We start from the raw sequence: 20,079 nt of genomic DNA on the forward strand, positions 1-20,079 counted from the left end.
TAAGATCAAGATGGCTGACTAGACTTCCACTAGATAATGTTTTGTAGTTTTCCTGTGCGCATTAAAATAAGTGTCAATTGTTCTTGGGAGGCAAGAACATTTTGTAAAATTTGAATTACAAATTCCATAACCCTTTCTTTTTAGGAATTGATCTGTCTGCGAACCAAGATGAAGAGAGCGATCAAGAGACCTTTCAACTGGAAATCAATAAGGAGACAAAGAAGTGTGCCTTCCGGACTCATACTGGAAAATACTGGACACTGTCAAGTAATGGCGGAATACAAGCAACTGCTTCAACTTTGTGAGTTTTTACATGGTTTACCAAGTTTTCCAGATGTTTGTGGCACAAACTGGTTTTACAGTACATAAACTAGTTTTTAATTCTATTTTACTCCCAGGCCTTTTAACTCCTTAACCCCTTCAGGACCCAGCCTGTTTTGGCCTTCAGGACCCAGCCGATTTTTATTTATTTTTTTTTTTTTTAAATCTGAGGTGTTACTTTATGTGGTAATAACGTTGGAATGCTTTTACTTATCCAAGCGATTCTGAGATTGTTTTCTCATGACGCGTTGTACTTTATGTTTGTGAAAAAATTTTGCTGATGCATTTTTCTAAATTTATAGGTATCTGCTTGTAAAACAGATAGTAATACCACACAAAATAGTTACTAGTTAACATATCCCATATTTGTACTTTTGTGTTTGCATTGTTTTTTGAACATCCTTTTATTTTTCTAGGACGTTACAAGGCTTAGAGCTTTAGCAGCAATTTCTCATATTTTAAAGAAATTTTCAAAAGGCTATTTTTTTCAGGGACCAGTTCAGTTCTGAAGTGGCTTTGAGGGCCTTATATATTAAAAAATCCCCAGAAGTCACCCCATTTTGAAAACTGCACCCCTCAAGGTATTCGAATCAGCATTCACAAAGTGTTTTAACCCTTTGCTTTAATTCCTGTGAAACGCCTAAAGTAGGTGAAATGTAAAAATGTTATTTTTTTTGCCGAAATTAATTTCTAATCCATTTTTTTTTTTTTTTTTTTTTTTTTGTAACACCGAAGGTTTTACCAGAGAAACAAAACTCAATACTTATTGCCAATATTCTGCAGTTTTTAGAAATATCCCACATGTGGCCCTAGTGTGATAATGGACTGAAGCACCGGCCTCAGAAGCAAAGGAGCACCCAGTGGATTTTGAGCCTCATTTTTTTTTTTTTTAGAATATATTTTAGGCACCTTGTCCGGTTTGAAGAGGTCTTGTGGTGCCAAAACAGTGGAAACACCCCAAAAGTTACCCCATTTTGGAAACTACACCCCCTCAAGGAATTTATCTAGGGTTATAGTTAGCATTTTGACCACACAGGTTTTTCGCTAAATTTATTAGAATTAGTCTGTAAAAATTTAAATCTACTTTTTTTTTTCTGAAAAAACATAGAAATTTTTAATATTTACAAGAAATAATAAAGAAAATGCACCCCAACATATGTAAAGCAATGTCTCCCGATTACGGTAATATCCCATATGTGGTAATAAATTGCTGATTGGAGCCATGGCAGCGCTCAGAAGGGAAGTGGCACCATTTGAATTTTGGAGTACGGATTTTGATGGATTGTTTTTCGGTGCCATGCCGCCTTTGCAACGCCCTGGAGGGACAAACAGTGGAAGCCCCCCAAGTTACCCCATTTTGGAAACACCCCTCAAGGAATTTTTCTAGGGGTATAGTGAGCATTTAGACTCCATGGGTCTTTTGCAGAATGTATTAGAATTAGGCGGAGAAAATTAATATCACAATTTTATTCCACTAAAATGTTGAATTTTCTCATTTTCACAAGGGATAAAGGAGAAATAAACAACCAATTTTTATAAAGCAATTTCTCCCGGGTACGGAAATACCCCACATGTGGTCATACATTATTTTTTTTTCATTAGAAATGAATTAACCCTTTCAGGACTGATCCATTTTTTGCTTTCTTATATTCGTTTTTCACTACCCGCCTTCCAAGAGCCATAACTTTTTTCTTTTTTCGTCAGAGTGATGTGACGGCTTATTTCTTGCGGGAGGAATTGTAGTTTCTATTGATACCATTTAAAGTGCCATAAAAAGTACTGGGAAACGGAAAAAAAAATAGGAAAATATAGTAATATAGGAAAAAGAATCTGAATCCATTTTTTTGGGTTTTCGTTTTTACAGCTTTCGTCGTGCGGTAAAAATAATATCTACAGCGATTTTGGTGGTTTAAATGTAAGTTTTTTACGGTGCTCACCGTGCGAGTTAAATAATGGTATATTGTAATAGTTCGGGCTTTTACGGACGTAGCGATATCAATTCTGTTTATTTTTTTACATTACTTTAGAAGAAAAATGGGAAAAGGTTTTTTGATTTTGAGTCCTCAGCGAAGGGTCTGAGAGACAGATTTGTACGGAGAGGTTATCCGAATCATGTGCTTAGAACTGCATATCAACACGCTCTGGGTGCCAATAGAGATTGCTTGTTAAACCCCAAAGTACACCCAGTACAGGATGAGACAATCAGAGTGATAGGTACCTACGATGCTGCCCATCGTGAGGTTAGGAGGATACTCCCTTTATATTGGGATATCCTTAAATCAGATCCAGATGTAGGCAGCTTGGTAGGGGACAGACCACTTATCACCTTCAAAAGAGGCTGGAATATTAAGGATAGGCTAGTGCATAGCCACCTTGAGGTTAAAAAACAGTACCTGGTTGTCATCTAATGTCAAAGGTACGTTCAAATGTGGGCGATGCAAAGCCTGTTGCTCTATTCTCAATACCGCAAGTTTATCAGTACAACCACAGGTGAAGCCTTCTATACAAGATCTTTCATTAACTGCTTGACAAAAGGAGTAGTTTTATCTGATTACCTGTGTCTGTGGTATACAGTATGTTGGGAAGACTAGGCGAGAATTCAGACGGAGGATTAAAGATCACATCTGTGATATTAATAGGAAGGAAGATACCTCAGTCTCTAGGCATGTATGGGAGCATCATTCTGGTGATCCCATTGTCCTCAAGTTCCAGGGGATGGAACACATTGAGCCAATTAGAGGGGGTGACTGGGACAAAAGTATCTTACAGAAGGAAGCCCAATGGATCTTCAGGATGAAAACAGTCAGTCCATTGGGGCTTAATGAATATTTATCCTTCCTTTCTTTAGCTTTCCACAAATGTATGTTTGCCATGAACATCATTGTTAGTACATCGATCTGAAGTTTTTATAAAAATGTAGCTCTGGTGGTTCTATATAGGTTCCTTCTATGAACCCTATTGTAATAGCAAGATTTTGCAAGAGGTCACAATTTACAATGTTTTCTCTATTCCTAATGCTTACTGAGATCTGTTGTCATTGGTGCTCTATATTTGGTTTTGCATCTTACGCACCAAATTGCATTCATGTGTAATCAGGTGCTAGACAGGGTATTGCCATGGGCATTTATCCTAACTGATCCCCGCATCATAGACACAGATAATCCTGTTCTTATGTAGCAAACGTATTTGTAAACCGCCTGAAACTCCCCTAGTAACTGCTGATGCTCTATGCATCTCTCGGATTGGCGGCTGTTACCATAGGCAGGTCGTATCGGTGGGCGTGACTCACGCGCTGGGATACACCGATAGGCTGGGTCTGAACAAACACACCTTTCATGTAGGAGGGGCTAGCTGTATACGTTTTGTGAGTCTCCGGCGCGCGCTAGACCAGGTATCAGTGTCTCCGTGCGTTCCGGAGAATACACAAATTCAGCAGCATAATATGTGCTGTATGGTTGCTGCTTAATCTAGTACAAGCAATTAACAAAACCCCTGAGCACACTTCCCTGTGTTCAAAGGGTTGCAGAAACGCGTTGGGATATTGCTGGGAAATTGCTTATTTGTGGCAAACAGACCACATGTATTATTGCTAGGTTCTCTGTTCATGTTCCAAGCGGTGCACACAGCATCAGTGCATATGGAACATTCATATGAGGCTGGGCTATTTTGTGTCGTTATGGCAAACAAACGCGTAGTGTGATTCACTACCCCTGTCTGGTGTTGTATCGATATAGAGGTGTACCAATTACTACCTTTTTCTGACACTTGATCAGGGACCTGTGTGTCTGTTTTGCCAACGCCTATTCACAGAAATTTTGGCATGAGTGCCCGATTTTAAGTACTACGCTAATAAAAATATTTTAAACATTTATTTAGGCAGGACTTTATAAAACAAGCCGTCCCGCAGCGATCTCAACTAAAAAATAAAAAAGTTATGGCTGTCAGAAAATGGCGACACTAACATGATTTTATTTTTTATTATTTTAGAAAAGAGTATTTTTATTGTGGGAACGTAGTGAAATGTAAAAAGATGATATAAATTTGGTGTCGCTGTAATCGTATCGCCCCGCAGAATAAAGTTAACATGTTGTTTATACTGCACGGTGAACACTGTAAACAAAAACTTGCTAGAATGGCTGTTTTTTGGTTTCCTCATCTCCCAAAAAATGGAATAAATAGTGAGAAAAAAAATCGCATGTACCCCAAAATGGAACCAATAAAAATTACAGCTCGTTCCACAAAAAACAAGCCCTCACACAGCTCCGTCAACGGAAAAATAACACGTTCTGACTGAGCTCAATGATGCTAAATGACGGCCCAGGCTCATTTTTAGGTCCAGTAGAATTTCACTAAATACCCCACATCGTCATTTGGTGGACCCTGTAGATGCAGCGGAGATGAGGAAACTTTAGGGCCTTGTGCGCCTTATAGGGCTAGTGAAGAAGTCAAATATAAGGCAATACTGGAGCGCAGATATTTAGTATAATACCCAATAAACCCGGCCTATTCATAAAGGATTGGTTCAAAGCGTACCACACCAATCTATGGATTATTCATTCACCCCATTATTACATCATCCTATGACCTGGTGCACTCCGCCCAGCTTACATATACCCTGATGTACTCCGCCCAGCTTACATATACCCTGATGTACTCCGCCCAGCTTACATATGCCCCCACATTATAAGCTGAAATACCACTAAAACACCAAGCAAAATCTGCGCTTCAAAAGCCAAATGGTGGTCCAACTGAGCCTGACAGTGTGCCCAAACGGCAATTTATGACCACATATGGGGTATTACTGTATTCTGGAGAACCCACTTAACAATTTGATGTGTGTCTACGGTGGTACAAGCTGGGCACAACACATTGGGCACTGAAATGGCATATCTGTGGAAAACAGCAATTTTCAATCTGCAACATCTATTGTTTACTCATTTTTGCAAAACACTTGTGCGGTCAAAATGCTCACTACACCCCTAGATCAATTCTTTGAGGGATCTAGTTTCCAAAATGGGGTAATTTTTCTGGAGTACCACTGTACTGGTACTATAGCTCAATGCAACATGGTGTCAAAAAACGAATCTTGCAAAATCTCCACTCCAAATACTAAATGGCGCTCCTTCCATTTAGAGCCTTGCTGTGTGTCCAAATAGCAGTTTATAACCACATGTGGGGTATTTCTGTACTATGGAGAGAATGCTTTACAAATGTTATGGTGCTTTTTCTCTTTATTTGTTGAGAAAATGAAAAATTTTGAACTAATGCTACGTGTTATTGGAAAATGTAATTTTTCATTTTCACTGCTCATTTGTAATAAAATCTATGAGACACCTGTGGGGTCAAAATGCTCACTACCCCCCTAGATTAATGCCTCAATGGGTGTAGTTTGCCAAATCACAGAAAAAGGCCATACTTACAAATGGACACAACCAGGTCAGAAACGCTGATGAAGGAATGAGCAGGTGCTTTAAATGATAATAGCCACTCCCACTGGTTTTGAGGGGCGTGGCCATTTGTAAGTATGGCCTTTTTCTGTGTTTTCGTATATGTCCCCTTGTTTTTATCGGTTCTGTTTGTACATCAGGAACGTTCTGTTCCATTTAAGGAGTTAGGGACTCGCAAGTCTGGGGATCCTTGTCGTGGATTGCGAGCTTGCGTCCTTTTGGCCAAAAATGATTACTAATACCCCAGGTATTTTTCATTATTACATATATTTGCTTCTCTTGGACACAGCCGGGTCTTTGATGCTGGGAGAGCATGGTGTGTTGTTGTTTGGCATAGCAAGCAGGGTAGCCCGCTCTATGAACTATCAAGGCGTCACAAATAGGCTTCTACCTGGCTATATACGTTGTGCCTCATGACGTACACACTATCCCTCCATGTTTCACACACTTGCACCTCATTATCCATTTATTTCTATTGAGGCACTTCACTCATTACTGCCCCCTATATTTCACTCATAGTATTACACTTGCACACACACTATTCATTTATTATTTCTTACTACACATCCCATACACCACTCCCCTCAAGACCAGTGGGGGTGGCTATTATCATTTAAAGCACCTGCTCATTCCTTCATCAGCGTTTCTGACCTGGATGTGTCCATTTGTAAGTATGGCCTTTTTCTGTGTTTTCGTATATGTCCCCTTGTTTTTATCGGTTCTGTAGTTTGCCAAATGTAGTCACTTTTTGGGAGTTTCCACTGTACTGCTACCTAAGGGGCTTTGCAAAAGCGACATGGTGCAGAAAGACCAATCCAGCAAAATCTGCTCGCCAAATGGCACTCCTTCCTTTCTGAGCCCTGATGTGTATTCATACAGTGGTTTATTATCACATATGGGGTATTTCCGTACTTTGGAGAAGTTGCTTTTGTTTTTGCACCACAAGACCTCTTCTAACCTGACATGGTGCCTGAAATATAATTTAAGAAAAGGAAGGCCGAAAAATCCACTAGGTGCTCCTTTGCTTCTGGGGCTTTTGTTTCAGGTCCGTAGCACACTAGGGCCACGTGTGGGATATTTCTAAAAACTGCAGAATCAGGGCAATAAATATTTAGTTGTGTTTCTCTTGTACAAACCTTCAGTATTAAATTTGCAAATTTCCCTTCCACTTTGCTTTAATTCCTGTGACACGCATAAAGGGTTAAACTTTAAGGGGTGCAGTTTTTAAATTGGGGTGATTTGTGGGGGTTTCTAATATATAAGGCCCTCAAAGCCACTTCAGAACTAAACTGGTACCTGTAAAAATAGCCTTTGGAAATTTTCTTGAAAATGTGAGAAATTGCTGCTAAACTTATAAGCCTTGTAACGTCCTAAAAAAATAAAAGAATGTTCAAAACGATGCCAATCTAAAGTAGACATATGGGAAATGTTAAGTAGTCACTATTTTGTGAGGTATAACTATCTGTCTTACAATCAGATACAGTTGAATTTAGAAAAATGCTAATTTTTGCAAATTTTCTCTACATTTTGGTGTTTTTCACAAATAAATATTGAATTCATCGACCAAATTTTTTCACTAACATAAAGTACAATATGTCATGAGAAAACAACCTCGGAATCGCTCGGATAGGTAAAATAATTCTGGAGTTATTACCACATAAAGTGACACATGTCAGATTTAAAAAATGAGGCTGTCATATGGTCCAAAAGTGGCTGCGTCCTTAAGGGGTTAAATGGTGCCAATATAAATTACAACTTCTCCCGCAATAAAATAAGCCCTCACACTACTCCATTGACTAAAAAATAAAAAAAAGTTATGGCTCTTGCAAGGCGGGGAGTGAAAAAGCAAACTGGCTTAGTCCTGAAAGGGTTGAGGTATTTTCACACGCAGTGTATTTCGGGGGAATTTACGCCTTGAAAAACGGCTGAAAAAATGGAACCTAAATGCCTACAAACATCTGCCCATTGAAATCAATGGGAAATACATCATTTAGTTCATACGGGGCGTCTTTTTACACCTCTGTTTTAAAAAACTGAGCGTAAAAAGACGCTCTGTAAAAAGAAGTGCATGTCACTTCTTGAGGCGTTTTTTGGAGCTGATTTTCCATTGAACACTATGAAAAATGCCTCAAATTAAAAGCAGCTCCATTTTCAGCTTCAAAAACGCCTGAAAATCAGAGGCTGTTTTCTCTGTAAACCGCTCCGTATTTTTAGAAGTTTTTTAATTTGTGTGGGAACATACACTTAGGGACGTGTGCGTGTATACACATACACGTACACGCACTGCGCAGTGAAGGAAGGTATTCGATCCTTTGCTTTATGTGCATGTGCGCCTGAAGACGCCGAACTCCTCTCAGTAAGGGTCTATTCACGCGGCAGCGTCCAATACGGCTGAAATTACGGAGCTGTTTGCTCGTACTCCCGTTTTTCGCGGCGTCAATTACGGAATCTGCCTCAGAATTCCTGCGCTTTTTCTGGTGCGTTTTTCGCCCACAGCCATTGAAGTTAAAGCAAGGACCGCGGGCAAAAAAAACGCTCAAACTAGCCCCGTGGGTATTTCTGCCTCACAATTGATTTCAATAGGAGGTCAGAGACCAGGACATGCTGTTTTGTTTTTTTTTTGTTTTTTCTCTCCCTGTGAGTGGCTAAAAGCTGCCTGTGGAAAAGTACTCCTCTGCCTCACATTGAAATCAATGGGGGGGGGCTATTTTGGCCGTTCTTTGGCGCTGATACCAACGCAGTTTCCATGTCAAAATCGGCACCAAAAAACTGAACAGGCTCTTACCTAAAACAGACTGTTTTTACCTGGGCAGGTTTGGAACACTAAACCCCAGCAGCATAACAACACCCTGGTGGTTTAGTGCCTCCTAACTAAATTAAAAGTGAACGCGTCACTAGGTTTGATCGGAAGAAAAAGAGAAGCTCTTCATGTGTGGGGACATTAGGTTGTCCAAGAGGGGGGCGGGGGTTTAGGGTTATGCTGACCTATTATAGTCGTGCAGTGAAAAACAACTACTCAACACGTGTTATATAGTCAATATATCCCATCCACAGGCTTGAGTCTTTCCAAGGTCTTTCTAAGGAAGCCTGTAAGGTCTTTTCACCTCAGCGTTTGTTTGTTTTTTTATTAATGGATTCCGCCTGGCTTTTCAGTCGGAGGAACCCATCAACGAAAAGGCAACAACTGCGCTATTGATTCTGTCCAAAAAATGGAAACCTTTACAGAACTGAGACAAACGGAAACCATTCGCAACGGAAGCATTACCATTTGAAAGCAATTGTAATGCAAACGGAAGCTAAATATTTCAGTTTGCCTTTCCGTTGATGGGTTCCTCCGACGGAAAGATATGACGGAACCATCAACGGAAACTGAACGCTGATGTGAAGAGGCCCTAATTCAATAGAAAGAAATGAAAAGGTTCCGGCTCAAAATTCATTTTAGATATTTTTAGTAATAAAACACTTTTAGGGTATGTTCACACGCAGTGACTAAAAACGTCTGAAAATATGGAGCTGTTTTCAAGCGAAAACAGCTCCTGATTTTCAGACGTGTTTGTAACAACTCACGTTTTTTGCGGCGTATTTTACGGCCGTTATTGGAGCTGTTTTTCAATGAAGTCAATGAAAAACTCCTCCAAACACGTTCCAAGAAGTGACATGCACTTCTTTTTCATGGGCGTCTTTTTACGCGCCGTATTTTTACAGCGACGCGTAAAATTAAGCCTCGTGGGAACAGAACACCGTAAATCCCATTGCAAGCAATGGGAAGATGTTTGTAGGCGTATTAGGGGCGTTTTTTCAGGTGTAATTTGAGGCGTAAAACGCTTGAAAACACTGCGTGTGAATATACCCTAATACATGAAGACAAAAGAGCCTGTGCATTTTTCCCTGTGCAACAGCGCCGCAGAGTCTAAGGGTATGTTCACACAGCAAACTAAAAACTGCTATAAAATACGAAGCTGTTTTCAAGGGAAAACCGCCTCTGATTTTCAGCCGTTTTTTACGTACGTTTTTGGAGCTGTTTTTCTCCTGAGACCATGAAAACCGGAGCAGTTTTTTGGAATTTTTTCACGAGCGGTTTTCACAAACTCCTCGTAAAAAACACCCCGTCTGACCGAAACGCCGTTTTTCCCATTGAAAGCAATGGGCAGATGTTTGGTGGCATTCATCTTCCGTCTTTCTGGGCATTTTACGTCTTTCTGGGTCAACGTACCCTAAGAGGAAGGCCTGATTCAGACGAACGAGTGCAAACTCTAATGTGAAAAACGGCCGTTTGATCACGTCCGATTCTTCTCACCCGTGCGGTACCAGTTTTCACGGATCCCTCAGTGACTTGAGTCTGAGGGATCTGTGAAAACAGACAAATAGGCCCTTCACACGGTCCGTTTAAAACAATAGCCGTGCGTACAGCCCCATTGAAATACATTTGTCCATGTGATTGCTGTTAAAAAAACATCCGTCACACGGACGACATTTACGTTCGTCCGAATAAGGCCTAACAACTCCTTTTTAACACCTTAACGACCGCCCACCGTCTTTTGATGGCAGGCGGTGCACGTCTTTTTGGCGTCGCTGTAGAAACTCCTGTGAGCACTCTAAGCAGGAGCTGAAACTAACGGCTCCTGATCTTCGAGAAGCCTGCTGAATACAGACTGGTTTAGAAAACATTTGGAACCTAGCTGTTTAACCCTTTGATTGCTGCAGTCCGTGACCGCGGCAAGATCAAACGTAACTCCCCTCTAGTCATCGGAAACTCGGTGACGTGATCAAATACCGGGGAATCCCTCTGCTGTCAGCCCTGGGGACCTGCAAAGGACCCCAGGGCTGTCTGTTCAGTAAGCCTGCTGTTCGGGCACACTATGTGCTGCCCTAACAGCAGCCTGGGTCAGTGACACAGCATACTCCTGTATGCTAATACATCATGCTAATACATCATGCTAATACATCATACTAATACATTACAAGTAAAAAATAAAATTATAAATAAAGTTATCCCTTAATGGGGTTAAAACATAAAAAAAGTCCCAAAAAGTAATTATTTTGCTTAAAAAAATATTTTATTGCCCCCTACGCTAAATAAAAACAAAAAACCTACACATATTTATCTAAACGACCGTAATAACCTGAAGAATTAATTGAATGGGTTATTTTGCATGAAACGTGAATGGGATAAAAAAAACAAACAAAACAATTCAGAGAAACGCTTTTTCTTATATTCACGCCGTAAAAATAAAAAAATGTCTACCTCCCGCATAAAACAAGGCCTCATACGGCCACGTCAATGAAAAAAATAAAAAAGTTATGGCGGCTGAAATTCAGAGAGGTAAAAACTGAAAAATGGAGCTGGTCGTTAACCCCTTCCCACCGCAGCCGCTTTTGGACCAAATGACAGAGCCTTATTTTAAAATATGACGTGTTACTATATGGGTATGTTCACACGGCGGGGGTCCGTAACGGCTGAAATTACGGGGATGTTTCAGACTGAAAACATCCCCGTAATTTCAGCCGTACCGGCATGTGCAGGCGCTTGAACGCCGCGTCAATTACGGCCGTAATTAGCGCTGCTATTCATTGGAGTCAATGAATAGCGGCTCCAATTACGGCCAAAGAAGTGACAGGTCACTTCTTCTACGCGGGCGTCTATTTGCGCGCCGTCATTTGACAGCGGCGCGTAAATATACGCCTCGTGTGAACAGACAAACGTCTGCCCATTGCTTTCAATGGGCAGATGTTTGTCAGCGCTATTGAGGCGCTATTTTCAGACGTAATTCGGGGCAAAAACGCCCGAATTACGTCCGTAAATAGGCCGTGTGAACATACCCTATGTGGTAATAACTTGGGAATGCTTTCACCCATCCAAGCGATTCTGAGATTTTCTCGTGACATATTGTATTTTGTTAGTGAAAAAATGTGGTCGATATATTCAATGTTTTTTTTGGTGAAAAACACAAATTTTGAGAATTTTCAAAAAGTAAGCATTTTCTAAATTCAAATGTATCTGCTTGTAAGACAGATAGTTATACAACCCAAAATAGTTACTAGTTAACATCACCCATATGTCTACTTTAGATTGGCATCGGTTTTTTGAACATTTTTTATTTTTCTAGGACGTTACAAGGGTTATAAGTTTAGCAGCAATTTTTTCACATTTTCAAGAAAATTTCAAAAGTCCATTTTTTTTAGGGAACACTCCAGTTCTGAAGTGGGTTTGAGGGCCTTATATATTCGTAACCCCCACAAATCACCCCATTTTAAAAACTGCACCCCTTAAAGTATTCAAAACAGCATTTAGAAAGTTTCTTAACCCTTTAGGCGTTTCACAGGAATGGAACGGAAACAGTAAAAGCACGCAGCGTATCCATCCTGTGTGTCGCAGGGAATTCCTGGCGAAAAACTGCCTAAAAATGTGGTGCAGTATTTCGCTCGGAATGTCAGATGCGGAAAATTCTCATCTCAGGGGACCGCTTCAGCCTGTGACTGGCTGCAGGGGCAGTCACCTGAAGTGAAGCGTCATCCCAGGAGGCCGGCCTTATGATGTCACTTTGGCCGGCCTCCTGGCATGACGTTTCATCCTATGTGACCACCGCTACAGCCTGTGATTGGCTGCCGTGGTCACATGGGATGAATAGTCATCCCTGGAGGCTGCGCTGGAGGGAGGAACACAGACTTCTGGGCAAGTATCAGGCTTTTTCTTTTCTTTTCTGAATTGCATTTTTGCGGCGGGATCGCTGCGAACCCGTCGCAGAAAGATGCAACCACTTCTATTTAATAATAAGCTGCTTTTACGCAAATACAATTGACATGCTGCGGAATAAATTTCTGCAGCATAGGTGCATTTCTGAGAGGTTTTTCCGCAGCGTGTGGATGAGATTTGTTCAATCATACCCACTTTGCTGCTACTGTATTCTGTGTCTTTACCGTCCGCAATTCCAGACGGGAAAAAACGCAACAATTCGCAATGTGTGATCAAGCCCTTAAGGTTCTTATAATTTCAGCTATACACTATCTGGTTGTTGGCAAAAGCAGACCTCTAGAAGGATCTCCTAACGTTAAGGCCTTATTCACACGAACGTGTTTAAACGTCCGTGTGACGCCCGTTGAAACATAGGCCGTCCCACGGACCTTTGTAAATCAATGTGGCCGTTCACACAGCCGTTGTTTCAACGGACCGTGTGAAGGGTCTGTGAGAAAATAGGACATGTCCTATTTTTTTCACGCATCCCTCCATAGACGACTCTGGGAGATGCGAGACATCGCGTCCTGCGGCGCAGAGCGCGGATTAATCTCCGATGTGAAAAACTGCAGTTTTTCACGTCCGAGATGCGCAACGCTCGTGTAAACAAGGCCTAACTTAGTGCATGTGTTCCAGCTATTTACTATTCTGATTTCCACACCCTCCGTTTGTAACCAAGAAGATGATAAAGAAAATGCGTTTTTGTTTTTCGTTATTTTGTTCTAAAACACTGCTAGACTATATCAATTATGTTCATTTCTATATTCATTAAATGTTGTATATGCATCACAATTTAAATCTGTTCTTGTTCAAAGGAGTGACAATTGTTACTTTAACATTGATTGGTGCGATCGACGGATTACCTTAAAGGCAGCAAATGGAAAGTTTGTGATTGCTAAGAAAAATGGTCAGCTGGCTGCATCTGTGGATTCTTCTGGTGAGCATTGTAATTTTTTTTTTTTTTGCCTTCATATAGTCCTATTCAAGTTTTTAACTTTTTTTTTTTTTTTTTTTTTTTTTGCATTTTTTTTTTCCCCACTATGGACCTTTCAAGACAAAGGGGCGCTCGCTCCATCTGGAGAAAAAATAGAGTTCAATCTCCAGAGGCAACAAGCCGTTTGTACGGTTAGAGCAGTGTTGCTGTGGAATAGCCTAAGGCCTCATTCACGCGACACGGTTGCTGGGTGCCGGCCTTTCATAATAGATGGTCCCGGCCGTTCATATTATTAGGAATAATAGACCCCTAATGGGGCTATTCACACGACCGATTTTTTTGACGGCTGGGAAAACCGGCCGTCAAAAAATAGAACATGCTCTATTTTCGTCCGGGTATCCTGCTGCCCGGCTCCCATAGAAGTCTATGGGGCCGGGTAATACACGGCCATTACCGGAATGTGTCCCGAGTGATGGCCGGGTTTTCCGTGGCTTGCGCTCTTTCTCCTCCTCACAGCGCAGAGTGCATGTGAGGAGGAGGAGGAGTTGATGCCATTCGGACGAATGGCTGTGCGCTGTACACTGTGTGGCAGGGCCGGGGTGTACAGCAGGTGGAGGGAGCACTGCGCTGACTCCCTTCCCCTGCTTGTTAAAAGCGCCCTGGCCCGGCGACACCTTCCATGGCGCCGCTAGCAGCTGCTGCGGCTGCTACTACTGTAGCGACGCCACTATAGCAGAGCAGGGAGGTATCTCCCCGCTCTGCTATGTGCTAGCCCCACTTTAGTGTTTTCGGGGATTCCGCTCCTGGACGGAGCGCTTGATGTCTCTGTCCATATCTGGGCAGTGACCATCAGGGGAAACTCCTGAAACGGAATCCCCGAACACATGGGGATTCCCCTTCAGGAGTTGCCGCTGATGTCACTGTCCAGATCTGCCCGGCCCGAAACGGATGCAAAACTTTATGCAAACCGGCCGGGCAAAATGGCCGATTTTACCGGCCGACACTCTGGCTCGGGCGGGACCCGGTCGTGTGAATCCCTTCTACCTAAACAGTTGTTTTAGCAGAAACCGTTGATGGCTTGTAGATAGGCTTCTGATTTTGTAGAACAAAATAACCTCTTTGTTTATGTAAATATATAGAATTCTTGTTTTAATGTTCTAGTCTAGACAGATTTAGGTCATGCATTATGTTTCCGCATCAGGATAAACATGAATATGAAAATATGCATTATTTTCTGATTTCTGTGCTTCTTTTTTCAGCTTCCTATGGATAAGGGACTGAAATCCCAATTGTACTGTAAGTTGCCACAGTTTTGCGGTACAAAATTTGCACCACAAATCGGCAGCAATTCCGCAACTTCTGAATGTGGCCTAATAAATTGTTCTTTTATATTTGTGAAAAAGCACACGAATAGGCAAAAAATTTAAGACTATACTCTAGTACCTATAGAAAAATCAGTTTGAGGCTCGTGTCTATATTCGGCCATACACTTTACATATCAGTGCAATAAAATGGTCAGAGTTCTGCGGACAATCTGGAAATGTGCAGAACCTTACACTATAGACTGCCGATTGCATCTAACATAGTTACATAGTTAGTACGGCTGAAAAAAGACACATGTCCATCAAGTTCAACCAAGTGAAGGGAAAAGGGAAGGAAAAATTTCTATACATAGGAGCTAATATTTTTTTGTTCTAGGAAATTATCTAACCCTTTTTTAAAGCCATCTACTGTCCCTGCTGTGACCAGCTCCTGCGGTAGGCTATTCCATAAATTCACCATTCTTACTGTAAAGAAGCCTTGTCGCCTCTGCAGCTTGAACCTTTTTTTCTCCAGACGGAGGGAGTGCCCCCTTGTTTTTTGAGCGGGTTTTACAAGGAACAGGATATCACCATATTTTTTGTATGTGCCATTAATATATTTAATCATGTCCCCCCTTAGTCGTCTTTTTTCAAGGCTAAATAGGTTTAATTCTTTCAATCTTTCCTCATAACTTAAATTCTCCATGCCCCTTATTAGCTTCGTTGCTCTTCTTTGTATTTTTTCCAACTCCAGGGCATCCTTTCTATGAACTGGAGCCCAGAACTGAACTGCATATTCTAGATGAGGCCTCACTAATGCTTTGTAAAGTGGCATTATTACATCCCTGTCCCGCGAGTCCATGCCTCTTTTAATACACGACAATATCCTGCTGGCCTTTGAAGCAGCTGATTGACACTGCATGCTGTTATTGAGTTTATGATTTACAAGAACACCCAGATCCTTCTCAACAAGTGAATCCGCCAGTGTAGCGCCCCCTAGGACATATGATGCATGCAGGTTGTTGGTACCAAGATGCATAACTTTACATTTATCTACATTAAACTTCATTTGCCAAGTGGATGCCCAAACACTTAGTTTGTTTAAATCTGCCTGTAATTCATGAACATCTTCCATAGACTGAACTATATTACATAGCTTGGTGTCATCTGCAAAAATAGAAATAGTGCTATTAATCCCTTCCTCTATATCATTAATAATTAAGTTGAATAATAGTGGTCCCAGCACTGAACCCTGGGGTACACCACTTATAACCGGGGACCATTCAGAGTAGGAATCATTGACCACAACTCTCTGGATACGGTCCTTGAGCCAATTCTCAATCCAATTACAAACTATATTTTCTAAACCTATAGTCCTTAATTTACCCATTAGGCGTCTATGGGGGACAGTGTCAAATGCCTTTGCAAAGTCCAAAAACACTAAATCCACAGCGGCCCCTCTGTCTAGACTTCTGCTCACCTCTTCATAAAAACAGATTAGGTTAGTTTGACAACTTCTGTCCTTAGTAAAACCGTGCTGGCTGTCACTTATAATGCTATTTATTGTCACATAATCCTGTATATAGTCCCTCAATAGCCCCTCAAACATTTTCCCCACGATGGATGTTAAGCTTACTGGTCTATAATTACCCGGGGAAGACCTAGAGCCCTTTAACATTTAGGCTTCTCACTGGAGGAGTAGTACTGTCTGTCTACATTATTTGGGCACACGAGTTATGGCACTGTTATAGTACTGGCGCTTTATGGTTGGCAGATTCAGGCCAGTGCATGACTTGGGCGCAGGTCAAAGTATTTTTCCCACCTTAAACATTCATGGCCTATTCTTGTGATCTGCCATAAATGTCTGATACAAGTCCCAGCTGTGGAAATATCCCTTTTAACTCAGCTCGGCCTAGAGATGGTCATGTGTGTCTCTGACACCCAGGATCCACCTAATATCAATCACATCTAAGTACAGAACTAATCGTGATCAATATTGAGTGGATCCTGGGTGTCAGACATGCAGGTCCTGCTCTCGGCTGAACTGATGAACGTGGCTCAGACTGCGCGATATAGTATACACAGAAGCTGTATCCTAAAGTGAAAACAAATTTTAATAAATTGAAAAGTTTAACCTCTTCCTGCCGCAGCCACTTTTGGGCTTACTGACCTCCCCATTTTTCAAATCTGATGTGTCCCTTTATGTGGTAGTAACTTTGAAATGCTTTCACCTATCCAAGCTATTGTGAGATTTTCTCATCACATATTGTACTTTTATGTTAGGGGTAAAATTTGGTCAATAAATGCATTGCTAATTTGTGAAAATTAGCATTTTTCTAAATTTGAATGTATCCGCTTGTAAGATAGTAATATCACACAAAATAGTGACTAACATTTCCCATATGTCTACTTTAGGCCCTGTTCACTTGGAGTTATTTTGCAGGCAGAAAAAATCTGCCCGCAAAAGTCCTTCAGGAATTTCCTTCACCTCCACCTTCCATTTGAAATCAATGGGAGGCGCTTTCGGATGTCTTTTGGTGCTGATTCCAACATGCTTTCCGCGTCCAAATCGGCGTATAAAAACTCAGTCTGAACTGGGCCTTGTGTTGGCATAGTTTTTTGAACGTCCTTTTTATTTTTCTAGGACGTTACAAGGCTTAGAAGTTTAGCAGCAATTTCCCACGTTTTCAAGAAATTTCAAAAGCCTATTTTTATCGGGTCCAGTTCTGAAGTAGCTTTGAGAGGCCTATATTTTGGGAAACCCCCATTTTAGAAACTACCCTTCAAAGTATTAAAAACAGCATTTAGAAAGTTTCTTAACCCTTTAGGCGTTTCACAGGAATTGAAGCAAAGTGGAGGTGACATTTAGATTACATTCACACGACCGTGAAAAACGGCAGTGTAACGGCCGTTTTCAGAAAAATGAGGTTCTATGGGTGTATTCACATAGCCGTTTTTTTTAACATGTCATGTCCTATTTTTGACCGTTTTCACGGTCAGATGTCTCCCATAAATGGATCCGTTTTAACCAGCCGTTTTTTTAGGAAGCAATCCTTGTAACGGCCGGTAAAAACTGATCCTGGCCGAGGACTCCCTGCACACAGCACTACTTTGAGCACTGAGCCCAGGGAAGCCCTTGACATTACTGTCCATATAAGGACAGTGATGTCGGGCTTTCAACAATAGAATCCCCGGCCAGAGCATCACAAGATCTCTGGCCGGTGACTTCAGTCTTGTATATAGCACCCCTCCACATTGATAGCTCCCCCCTGCCTGAAGATAGCACCCCCCCCCCCCACATTCCCCGTAGATGGCACCACTGTATCTTCCTGTAGGGGCGTAATCCCTGGCAGCCAGACCCCGCTCTGGCAGGGGATTCCGCTCCCGGAGAAGCCCCCGGCGTCACTATCGATATATGGACAGTGACGTCAAGGGGTTACTCCTGGAGCGGAATGGCGCCATCTACAGGGGGGGAGTGCGATCTACAAGGGGGGGTGGTGCTACTGTCTACAGGGGACACTGGCACTATATACGTGAGCACTGGGGCACTGTGCTGCTGTGGGCACTGTGGTGCTATGTGGGCACTGGCCCTATGTGGGCATTCTCTACAGTGGGCACTGTGGCACTATCTACAAGAACATTACAGCACTATCTACATGGGCACTGTGGTGTTTTAAGGGGGTTGGGACAAAAAAAACCTGACAAATAAAAAATAAATAGGAAGTCGGCAAAGAACTGGAAGTCGCATGTTGCTATGCAACAGGACAAACCGGAAAAGACCTACTGGCATCGACCGCGCATGACAGAACGCAGCCCGATAAGCGCCTCACGTTGTCTAGCAACAGGATAGGATGTTCATTGAAAAGATAGCCAGATTCGTGAGTCTACATATTACAATAGCCAGATAATGTATTGTGTGGGAATGTTCTACTAGGTGAATAAATTGGGAAAATCTTCCCATAGGACTAAAAGTTAAAAAAATGGCAAATGACGGAGATATATGGAAAATGACAGTATTATACATGTCAGGTGTTCGGATATTTAATATATTTAGGAAACCGCATGCCAAAGTTATGGTCCACAAGTGGATACGAGGAAATATGTCCACATTTATGTGTTCAATAAGAACCGCAATCCGGGTTCGTGGGAATCCCATGAACAACTTTCGTGGACGTGGTACATCACACTAAAACCAAAACAGACCTGCTACGCAGCAGCACAATGCTGAAACTGTTTAGCGAGGGGAAAAGATCTATATAAAGAAGTACATATATCTTAACACCATTTGCCATAAATGAACAAAAGAAAAACCTAAAAGTGTATATATACATAAAATTTCACACTTGTAGAACAATCCCAAGGATTTTATTCATTTGTTTATTTAATAAAATATTATATTGACTTTATTTTTGCACACTTTTATTTTATTTTACTGGGGGCTGCCATGTTTTATTTCATCTGTGTATGTCTCAACGACACATACACAGATGGAATACGGTGCATAGGGCACAATGAACGCCTCCCGTTCATTGTATCCTCTGCTTCTGCTAGCTCACTCTGTACTGCACAGATCAGAGCGACCCACCATAGAAGCTGGTTTTTTGTTGGGAAAGCCGGCGCCATGATGACCGGCCGCACTGCAGGTAAGGTGTGCGTTTGTCTGTCTCTCTCTCAGCCCCCCGTGCCCCCCCCACCCTGCACACCTGCTGTAAATGTGTGCGTGTGTAGCAGAGCTGTGTGTATAGCAGAGTGGGATTGTGAGAATAACTCCTTGTGTAGGTTAAAAACCTTGAAGCGGTGCTGGTCCCTTAAAACGTAGTGTCGCATAGTGAAGAAGCAGACACTGTGTAAGTCAAATAGTCTATGATACAGGCGACGTGTTTTGGAGCCGAACCGGCTCCTTCCTCAGGCAGTATCAGTGTGTGTATCAGAGCTGTGTGTGTGTGTATCAGAGCTGTGTATCAGAGCTGTGTGTGTGTCAGAGCGCTGTGTGTGTATACACACACACAGCTCTGATACACACAGAGATGATTCACGATGTGCGCCGGGTGTTTTTTGTTTTATTCTCCTTGTCTACTGACACACACACACAGCTCTGATACACACACACACACAGCTCTGATACACACAGAGGTGTGTGTGTGTATATGTATATTTATATATTAGTGTGGGGGGGGGGATTGCTTTACAAATGTTAGGGTTCTTTTTCTCCTTTATTTGTTGAGAGAATGAAAAGTTTTGAGCTAAAGCTACGTCTTATTGGAAAAAAACATTTATTTTTATGTTCATGACCCAGTTCTAATACAATCTATGACACGCCTGTGGTGTCAAAATACTCACTAC

The 20,079-nt window shown here is 41.8% G+C and overlaps 1 protein-coding gene across 2 annotated transcripts in view; it reads left to right on the forward strand.

Annotated features, from left to right (window-relative positions):
- The window catches only part of FSCN1 (fascin actin-bundling protein 1), a 63,973-nt gene that overhangs the window by 34,148 nt on the left and 9,746 nt on the right, over positions 1–20,079 (forward strand). The window contains exons 2-3 of one of the 2 annotated variants that reach the window (XM_075830021.1): positions 145–301; positions 13,317–13,438. The exons of the other annotated variant lie outside the window; for it this stretch is intronic. Of the exons in view, the coding sequence (XP_075686136.1) occupies positions 145–301; positions 13,317–13,438 (279 nt within the window). The remainder of the gene's footprint in view (positions 1–144; positions 302–13,316; positions 13,439–20,079) is intronic. 2 annotated transcript variants of the gene reach the window in all.

Source organism: Rhinoderma darwinii, chromosome 6 (genome assembly GCF_050947455.1).
Source record: "Rhinoderma darwinii isolate aRhiDar2 chromosome 6, aRhiDar2.hap1, whole genome shotgun sequence".
Taxonomy (NCBI): Eukaryota; Metazoa; Chordata; class Amphibia; order Anura; family Rhinodermatidae; genus Rhinoderma; species Rhinoderma darwinii.